The following is a 10008-nucleotide window of genomic DNA, read 5'->3' as shown; positions in this document are numbered from 1 at the left end:
ACATATAGTATCGCCCATATCAAATATTGTGTCTTTAAAAAACAATGAAAAGCGTACGAAAATAAAATTATAGGCAAAGAAGCTAGGTGGCGTCAAAGTCCTGGGTAAATAAAGAGGTTAGTCCTGTTAGCGCTACACTAAACTAAAACAGATATAATTTGCATTAAAAGTGTTGTCTGTTCACTAAATACTCCAGAAATACAACCTGTCAGGCTAATTCTTTTCAGCCCGGATTAAAAAGTCAGGATTTGTACTATCCAAGATTTTCAAATTTACTGGATTTTATGAATCACCTGGCATTCTTGTTAACAATACAGATTTTCAAGTGACTCCTGTGTAGATCCTGATTCTGGGCGTGCAGGAAGTAGCCTGGGAATCAGTACTGAATAGGTTCAGTGGCTTCAAGCCCCAATTGGTAGGGTGATAAAGCTCCGCCCGCCTCGTGATGGACTTGCGGTTAGTAGGCTGTGGGGATACCCGATCAGCCCCTGTTGGCTCCGAGAAGCCCCCACACGGTGGGAGGACAGCCCCCTGTCCCCCGCCCCCCGCCACGGTCAGTTAGCACAGTAAATCCATATTAGCGCGGCGGTTACCCGTCTTTCCCGGAACTATCCTCTTTAGCTCTTCTGGAAGAGGCTCTCCAGAGAGGCCCTGAATGACAGAAACCTAAACGACAGGAAATAATTACGGCACTACGTAATTAATTCCCGGCAACTTAAATCCGCACAGACTCGCCACAGAGACCATCCCTCCCATCCCCCGCCTCTCCAGGCGTTTCTTCCCTCCGCCTCCCTCAGGGAACTCGGAGAAGAAACGCGAGATACGAACACGGGGCGTGGCCTCACCCTGACCAATGGAAACGGGAGGCCTGGCCCTGAGCCTTTCTTTCATTGGCGCAGGGCCCCCAAGGCGGCCGGGTCTAGCCGTACTGAGGCGGAAGTCGCGCGGCAGCGGGAACGCGCGCCGAGCCTCCGGTCCGGCAGCGTTTGAGCCGCCATCATGGTGCGGAAGCTTAAGTTTCACGAGCAGAAGCTGCTGAAGCAGGTGGACTTCCTGAACTGGGAGGTCACAGATCACAACCTGCATGAGCTACGCGTGTTGCGGCGTTATCGGCTGCAGCGGCGCGAGGACTATACGCGCTACAACCAGCTGAGCCGTGCTGTGCGCGAGCTGGCCCGGCGCCTGCGCGATCTTCCGGAGCGCGACCCGTTTCGCGTGCGCTCCTCGGCCGCGCTGCTGGATAAGCTGTATGCCCTCGGCCTAGTGCCCACGCGGGGATCGCTGGAGCTCTGCGATTTCGTCACGGCCTCGTCCTTTTGCCGCCGCCGCCTGCCCACCGTGCTGCTTAAGCTGCGCATGGCGCAGCACCTTCAGGCCGCCGTGGCATTCGTGGAGCAGGGCCACGTGCGCGTGGGCCCCGACGTGGTCACCGACCCCGCCTTCCTTGTCACGCGAAGCATGGAGGACTTCGTTACCTGGGTTGACTCGTCCAAGATCAAGCGGCACGTGCTGGAATACAATGAGGAGCGTGACGACTTCGATTTGGATGCCTAGCGGATCTCCCCTCGCCAGGACTCCTTTTTATATAGATGGGGAAGCTGAGACCCGAGCCTGAGATTCTGTGAAGGCGCGTCTCCCCAAGACTGTATCAGCCAGTCGTCGGTTCTTAAGAACTTGCCTCCTCAGCTACAGGCCACGCACTGAGCCAAAGGGTACGCCCTTTTCCACGAAATTTTCTTAGCCTTTGGACAATTGGTAATTCAGTGACTGCCGTAAGAAACAATGGGAGGCGGTTTTGTGCTGCACTGGGAAATTGTTATGTTCTTGTACCTGAAACTTTGCGGTGTGAATGCAAGGACTCGGGATGGAGGGGTGCCTACCCCCGCCCCCAGCGTTCCTTTCATTTCCTTATAACAGGACAGTGTGTGTTAATTTATTTAACTCGAATCCTTGCTCTTGTTCGTGATTAAACTGTGTACAGGTGTCATAGAGGTTGGTCTCAAGTTTTCATAAAACGGATGAGATTTTAGTGTTCAGAGTTCTTTCTCTTGTTTAAAGGAATGCTCTTCTAATGCCAATAAATGGCCTAACGGCTTTTTAAGTGCAAATTTTTGTCTGGGTTTGTCACATAGGGTCGCATCTATAGGTCTCCCAGAATTCAGGAACCCACAGAAGAATAGTGATGGCAGCAAGCTGCCTGTGGGTGAGACCTGCCCTGGGTTCCACGTGTGGAGGTTGCAGGATGTTGTACAGGGCTGGGCAGATTTGTTAGTTTACTGATCCCTTCTTCAGAATGAGTGTTTTGGCAGAACTCTTCCCCACAGGACTTCCTGTTGCTATTCCAGCCTCAGGAAATACCATATTAGAGGGCTGAAATGTTTGCTTGCCTAAGGAAATAATCACCCTGTAGCTTGTCCATCTAGCGGTTAGAAGTAGCCCAGGAGGGTCTTGGAAAGTGGAGCCCTCAGGAGGCCCAGGGCTGCCTGCCCAGAGCAGCAGTTGCACAGCTACTATCCATCACAGCCTGCTGGCACTACCTGCGCAGCTTTCAATTTAGAGAAAGGTTAATTGCCCAGTTAGAGTGGGTTTTATTGAGGGACACAAAGGATGGATTGGGAGTTAGGGAGCCCAGCCTGATGACAATGGAAGAACATGAAGAGAGAGGATCTGTTCTAATGCAGCCGGTTCACTGGAAGGAAGACTACCTCATTTACTTAGTACCACTACAAGGAAAATAACAGAATGCCAAGACCAGTGGGTTGCCTTTCCCCAGGTGTAAGGCAACATTTTGTGAAGAAACAAGAGAAGGTGACACTGGAGATAACAATAATAGCAAATGCTTCTACTGTATATCAGACAGTGCATTACATATCCTAATCCATTTAATCCAACAATTCAATAATGTGGGGAGCCCAATTCTCTACTTTTCAAATAAGGGAACTGAGGCAAAGATGGATCAAACTACCCCAGATTGTATAGCCAATAAGTGGTGGAGCTGGAATGCTTAAAATTTTAAGAGTCATGCGGGGACTTCCCTGGCGAGCCAGTGGTTAAGACTGTGCTTCCAATGCAGGGGGTGCTGGTTCGATCCCTGGTCGGGACCAAGGATGTCCTATGGCACAGGGCATGTCCAAACAAAAAAAAGTGCAAACATTGTCACAGCCAGCCCTTGGGAAACATCAGGGTTTAGAGAGAGTTCCTTAACCTGAGTTTCCAAGCCAGCAGAGAAGCAGCAGCTCTAGACAACATGGTTGGTCCCCAACAGGGTGTAAAGATTTGAATTGAACAAGGAGCAGGCATTGAGTTGCCAAGGTTTGACTAACATTCATTGAGGTCCTGTCTGTGCTAGGCTGGCATTTCTTTTCCTAACAACCTTTACAGGTAGGTGGTGGTATTTACACATTTTCAGTTTGGCAAACAAATTTGGGAGGAGAACTTGTCCAAAGCTGGGGTTCTGGTCTAGGCTCATGCAGCTCCAAAGGCCGTATTCTTTTCAGTGCCATTCCTTTAAGAGAGGAAAAAGAAAGAATCCCACTCCTCAGCTCTCATGGCTGAGCAGAATCTCTTGCCCATTTGAGGAGTGTCCTCAGGGCTCTTAGAATTAGGGATCTTATGGGGGAGAATTTGGTGGTTCTAGAAAGCAGAAACTGCCTGCAGCCCTCTAGCTCTCAGTAGACCCCACAGGGCAAGGCAGACTGGTCCCTTTGGAGAAGCTGAATCCTGCCCTTATCACTCAATCAGATACAACTTCAAAGTTCTCATGAAGGAAACTTAGTTTAGAAAGTTAGAAGTAAAATTCAAGATTCTTTAGAAAAGCTATTTCTTCTCTCTTTGGGGGGAAAGAATGGAAAGAAATAACTTACCAGAACCTGTAACCAGAAACTTTGGGCTTAAAAAAAAACCAAAACTGCAAGACAAGTGATTCAGAAGGCCACCAGGTCTGTGCCCAATTAGCTGTGTAATGATTATTTTACTTAGCCTCTATGTGCCTCCATTTTCCTTGTCACAAATATGGTAATATAGAGTGGGGGAAAAGAATGGGAAATTATTATTTAATGGGTCCAGAGTTTCTGATTGGGGCAAGGAAAAAAAAATTGGAAATAGATAGTGGTAATGGTTGTACAACATTGCAAATATAATACCACTGAATTGTACACTTAAAAATGGCTAAAATGACAAATTTTGTTATACACACACACACACACACCTGGAGAAGGAAATGGCAACCCACTCCATTCTTGCCTGGGAAATCCCATGGAGAGAGGAGCCTGGCAGGCTACAGTCCACAGGGTCATAAAGAGTCGGAGACGACTTAGTGTCTAAACCACCACCATATACATACCACAGTTTATAAAAATGAAAAGGGAGATGGGTAATAATAGTACTGACTTTAAAAATTATAGAGAGAAATAAGTGGCTTAATTCCTATAAAGCCCTTACAGAAGTTCCTGGCATGTGAGCTGAGCTCCCATCCTCTTTTCCCAGGTCACAGAAGTACAGGGAGATAAACATATTACACAAAAAAGCCTAATGGATTAAAAATTGTGCCCCTGGAGAAGGAAATAGCAACCCACTCCAGTATTCTTTCTTGGAGAATTCCATGGACAGAGGAGCCTGGTGGGCTATAGTCTGTGAAGTGGAAAGTCAGATGACTTAGCAACTAAACAACAAGTTTATGACTTGCTAAGCAAAAAACTGATGCACCCAAATGAGCAACATTCACAAACACACTCAACAACTACTACAATATAAATTTTCTTATCTGTGACCTCTAGTTTGACAGAATGGCTCCAGATTAAACTTGTAAAAAGTTTGATTTTTCATGTTCTCTCTGCTGCTTTTGATTAGTCTTTACTCTCTTCCCACTTACTTGCCTATTTTTGGTGGAGCTTTGAAACATGTCTTTCTTAACACAATGACTTGGAGAAATTTCCAATATAGTTCTTTCTTTTTGGAAAGAATAACATCTCACTGGTACATCAGGTCATTTTATCATTATATGGCACTATTATTTTCCTGAGTCTTTCCAACTGACTGCTACTGCACCCTATGGCAACAGCGCCACAATCGAAACCTCTGGAAACTGACCAAGAATTTGGAATCAAGCAAGCTAAGGAGGGAACTGAAACCTACAGAAAATATAATGGGCATTCTGTCTCTGATCTCTTAACCATATAATGGGCATTCTGTCTCTGATCTCTTAACCATAGAGAAGTAGAAAAGATTCTGTGGTAATTCAGTTCAGTCACTCAGTTGTGTTTGACTCTGTGACCCCATGAACCACAGCATACCAGGTCTCCCTGTCCGTCACCAACTCCCGGGGCTTACTCAAACTCATGTCCATCGAGTCAGTGATGCCATCCAACCATCTCATCCTCTGTTGTCCCCTTCTCCTCCTGCCCTCCTTCTTTCCCAGCATCAGGGTCTTTTCCAATGAGTCAGCTCTTCTCATCAGGTGGCCAAAGTACTGGAGTTTCAGCTTCCACATCAGTCCTTAAAATGAACACCCAGGACTGATCTCCTTTAGGATGGACTGGTTGGATCTCCTTGCAGTCCAAGGGACTCTCAAGAGTCTTCTCCAACACCACAGTTCAAAAGCATCAGGGGACTCAAGAGTCTTCTCCAAAACCACGGTTCAAAAGTATCAATTCTTCGGCGCTCAGCTTTCTTTACAGTCCAACTCTCACATCCATACATGACCACTGGAAAAACCATAGCCTTGAGTAGATGGATCTTTGTTGACAAAGTAATGTCTCTGTGGTAATATATAAGACAAAATTGATATTAAGACTAGGGAGGTGGGAGGGGGGTTCAGGATGAGGATGTATACCTGTGGTTGATTCATGTTGATGTATGGCAAAAACCATCATAATATTGTAAAGTAATTATCCTCCAATTAAAATAAATACTTTAATTAAAAAAAATTTTTTTTATTACACAGGGGCAGGAGGGCAAATTGGTACAAGCTCTCAGGAGAGCCATTTTACATGTATCAAGAACCTTAGAAACATACATTATACACCCTCTGACCTAGAACTGCCCCTTTTAAGAATTCAGCATAAATAAATTATGGATATTTACAAAAAATTAATTACAGGGATCTTCATCACCCTGTATGTGTGTGTTTAAGTTGCTCAGTCGTGTCCAACTCTGCGACCCCATGGACTGTAGCTCGCCAGGCTCCTCTGTTGATGGAATTCTCCAGGCAAGAATACTGAAGTGGGTTGCCATTCCCTTCTCCAGGGGAATTCTCCAGGATCTTCCCAACCTGGGGTTCAAAACCGGGTCTTCTGCATCGCAGGCAGATCCTTTACTGTCTGAGCCACCAGGGAAGCCCCCAAAATAGAATATAATAGGGAAGAATTGAAAATATGTCTGCTGCTGCTGCTGCTGCTAAGTCACTTCAGTCGTGTCCGACTCTGTGTGACCCCATAGACGGAAGCCCACCAGGCTCCCCCATCCCTGGGATTCTCCAGGCAAGAACACTGGAGTGGGTTGCCATTTCCTTCTCCAATGTGTGAAAGTGAAAAGTGAAAGTGAAGTTGCTCAGTCGTGTCTGACCCTTAGCGACCCCACTGACTCCTCCATCCATGGGATTTTCTAGGCAAGAGTACTGGAGTGGCTTGCCATTGCCTTCTCCGGAAAATATGTCTAGAGGGGACCTATTAAATTACTGGATATCTTTATGATGAAGCACAACTATTAAAAATTATTTTAATAAGATATTTAAGGATTCAAAAAGTTAATAAAGTGTAAAACAGTAATAATAGTGTCCCATTTTTTGAAGACATATCCGGGAGTTGGTGATGGACAGGGAGGCCTGGCGTGCTGTGGTTCGTGGGGTCGCAAAGAGTCGCACACGACTGAGCGACTGAACTGAACTGATCTGAAAGCATAGACAATGGAAAAAATATTGTCTCTGGGTAGAAGTAGTATTGGGGATTTGTCTTTTTCTTTGTGCTTTTCAGTATTTTCCAACTTTTCTATGAAGATTGTGCATTATACTAAGATAAATTACAGTTTTGTATGATCTCAGTCCGACGTTTATACCTGCAGCAAGTTTTGGGAAAAGAAACAGCTTTAAAAAGCAGTGTTCTTGACGCTTCCGCTTCCGCCCTGGGCCGGGGGCTGCGCCGGCGCTGTCGGAAACCTAGCGCTGGCGGCGTCTCGCTACCGGAGCCGCCGGCGTCGGTCTGTGCACCTGAGAGCGGCGGGGGCTGCGCGTCCAGGAGGCCGCTTGCTCAAGGCCTCTGCCTGGAGATCGTCGATGTTATTGTTGGGAAAGACGAAAAAGGCAGAAAGATCCCAGAATATCTGATCCATTTTAATGGTTGGAACAGAAGCTGGGATAGATAGGCAGCAGAGGATCATGTGCTTCGTGACACCGATGAAAATCGGAGATTACAGCGGAAATTGGCCAAAAAAGCTGTAGCTCGCCTGAGAAGCACAGGAAGAAAGAGGAAGCGCTGCAGGTTGCCTGGTGTGGACTCTGTCTTAAAAAGCCTCCCTGCTGACGAAAACGATGAAAACTCAATAAGCAGTTCCTCCGACAGTGAAGAAAAGGATGGAGAAATAAGTGAAGAGGGTGATATTGAAGAAAAGACTGAACTGAAGGAAGGAGCAGAGCTGCACGCAAGAAAGGAAATGGAAGAAAGAGCAACAACTATAGAAATCCCTGAAGTTTTGAAGAAGAAGCTTGAGGACGATTGTTACTATATCAACAGAAGGAAACGGTTAGTGAAACTTCCATGCCAGACCAACATCATAACTATTTTGGAATCGTACGTGAAGCATTTTGCTATCAATGCAGCCTTTTCAGCCAATGAGCGGCCTCGTCACCATCATGCAATGCCGCACGCCAACGTGAATGTACATTATATCCCAGCAGAAAAGGACGTTGACCTTTGTAAGGAGACGGTGGATGGATTAAGAATAACCTTTGGTTACACTCTCCCATTGGTTTTGCTCTATCCATATGAACAAGTTCAGTATAAAAAAGTGACTTCGTCCAGATTTTTTCTTCCGATTAAGGAAAGTACCACAAACACTAATAGGAACCAGGAGGAGCTCTCTCCAAGCCCACCTTTGCTGAATCCATCCACACCACAGTCCACAGAGAGTCAGCCAGCCTCAGGCGAGCCAACCACCCCCGAAAGGCGGAAAGGCGAGCCGGAAGCCTTGCAGTCTCTGAGGCAGTCCACGCGCCACTCTGCTAACTGCAACAGGCTGTTTGAGAGCAGCGCCTCACCCCAGCCCAAGCGCCGGCAGCAGGACACGTCTGCCAGCATGCCCAAGCTGTTCCTGCACCTGGAAAAGAAGACACCTGTTCAGAGCAGATCATCCTCGCCTGTTCCTCTGACCCCTAGCAAGGAAGGGAGTGCGGTGTTTGCTGGCTTTGAAGGCAGAAAAACTAATGAAATAAATGAGGTCCTCTCCTGGAAACTTGTACCCGATAGTTATCCCCCAGGTGACCAACCACCTCCACCCTCTTACATTTATGGGGCACAACACTTGCTGCGTTTGTTTGTGAAACTTCCAGAAATCCTTGGAAAGATGTCCTTTTCTGAGAAGAATCTGAAGGCTTTACTGAAGCACTTTGATCTCTTTCTGAGGTTTTTAGCAGAGTACCATGATGACTTCTTCCCAGAGTCTGCCTATGTTGCTGCCTGTGAGGCGCACTACAGCACGAAGAATCCCAGGGCGATTTATTAAGGTTTCGATGGTCCTAGAAGAACAGCTTCTCTATCTAGTTCTCGGTTCCCAGTAAAGAACTAGGGAGTCAGTGGGCCTTCTTTATGCAGAAAGCACATGTGACACCCACCCTGGGGGCCTTTGGCAGAGGTGGGCCCATTTGTTTGAGTTGCTTACCTACTGCAGTTATTTCTGTTAAGGATTACTTCCTCGGTGCCTCAATGGCCTTCAGCATCTAACCTTTGCCACCATACACGTGATCTGTGATGGCAGGAAAACAGCAGCTATATTCACAATGACTTGTTCATGAACATGTGCTTAGGTTGGGCTGTTTCAGTAGACGGAGGTACTTGTTAGCAGTAACCACGTCTTTTAGTTATTTGTTAGCATTAAACAAAATTATTTTGCAAACTGTTTTCATTCTTGTGATAAGGCTGAGCAGCTCTGTCCCACAAATTCTAGTTTTGCTTGGAAACTGAAAAGTAGTCCCTGAATATTTTAGAGGGAATCAATATTGATGGCAAAAGAAAATTTGCAGCTATATATTTGCTTGTTACAGTTCCTTTTCTATAAAACTTTATTTTTGGTGATTTAAATAAAGCATTGCCTGAATGTTTGAAAAAAAAAAAAAGCAGTGTTCTTAATCAAAGAGTGACTGAAATGGTCTCATTAAAGAGAAAAGGAGTGACACTAAACTCTCTTAGAAAGAGGCTTGGACAAAGAGCTCAGTGATCTGAAAATCATTTCTTCCCCAAATTCAGTGAATCAAGGAAAGGTCAGCTTGGGAATTCCCTGATGGCAGTGGTTAGGACTCAGCACTTTCACTGCTGGGGGCTGGGTTTGATCCCTACTCTGCATGCTGCTGCAGTGCAGCCAAAATAAATAAATAAATAAATAGGTAGATACGAAAAGCTTCTCATCACAAGGGGGAAAAAAAGAAACTTTAAAAAAAAGAATGGTCAGCTCTCCTCAACCTCTGGGAGTCTGGTGTGCCATCACAACTTAGGCCAGCTTCCTAGAGGGGTTAAGTATTAATATATAGATAACTGAAACAAAACTTTTATAAAACTATGTTGTCATTATTATTAATTTTTTAAAATGCTGGTCCCAACCTACTAAGTTAATTTCACAATCCACTGATGAGTCAAAACCTTTGTTAGAGTTTGAAAAAGTGCCCTTAATAACACGTCAACCTTTTTCAAATTACTATGGTATTTTAACTGGAATATTTAAGAAATTGTTGTTTCCAGCTGTTGGGTCAGAACATAGGCTCCATCGTTTATTGACTATTTTATCACAAATAAGCTTCCTCCCACC

General features: G+C 45.7%; 1 protein-coding gene and 1 pseudogene across 1 annotated transcript; both read left to right on the top strand.

Annotated features, from left to right (window-relative positions):
• The first annotated feature begins 933 nt into the window (after positions 1 to 933).
• IMP3 (IMP U3 small nucleolar ribonucleoprotein 3) lies at positions 934 to 2114 on the top strand. Its single transcript, XM_055418111.2, has one exon. It carries the CDS (start codon positions 1000 to 1002, stop codon positions 1552 to 1554), a length of 555 nt encoding a protein of 184 aa, XP_055274086.1. The 5' UTR covers positions 934 to 999; the 3' UTR covers positions 1555 to 2114.
• A 4856-nt stretch (positions 2115 to 6970) lies between these two features.
• Positions 6971 to 9151, top strand: LOC129550437 (MSL complex subunit 3 pseudogene; annotated as a pseudogene).
• The last annotated feature ends 857 nt before the right edge of the window (positions 9152 to 10008 follow it).

This window comes from Moschus berezovskii, chromosome 21, assembly GCF_049115385.1.
Source record: "Moschus berezovskii isolate FMDL1 chromosome 21, NW_MosBer_1.0, whole genome shotgun sequence".
Classification (NCBI taxonomy): Eukaryota; Metazoa; Chordata; class Mammalia; order Artiodactyla; family Moschidae; genus Moschus; species Moschus berezovskii.
Note: the sequence above shows the minus strand (reverse complement) of the source record. Positions and strands in the feature narration are given on the sequence as shown.

Excerpts from the sequence above, each read along its gene's own strand:
- IMP3 (XM_055418111.2), top strand. The coding sequence starts at position 1,000 with ATGGTGCGGAAGCTTAAGTTTCACGAGCAGAAGCTGCTGAAGCAGGTG.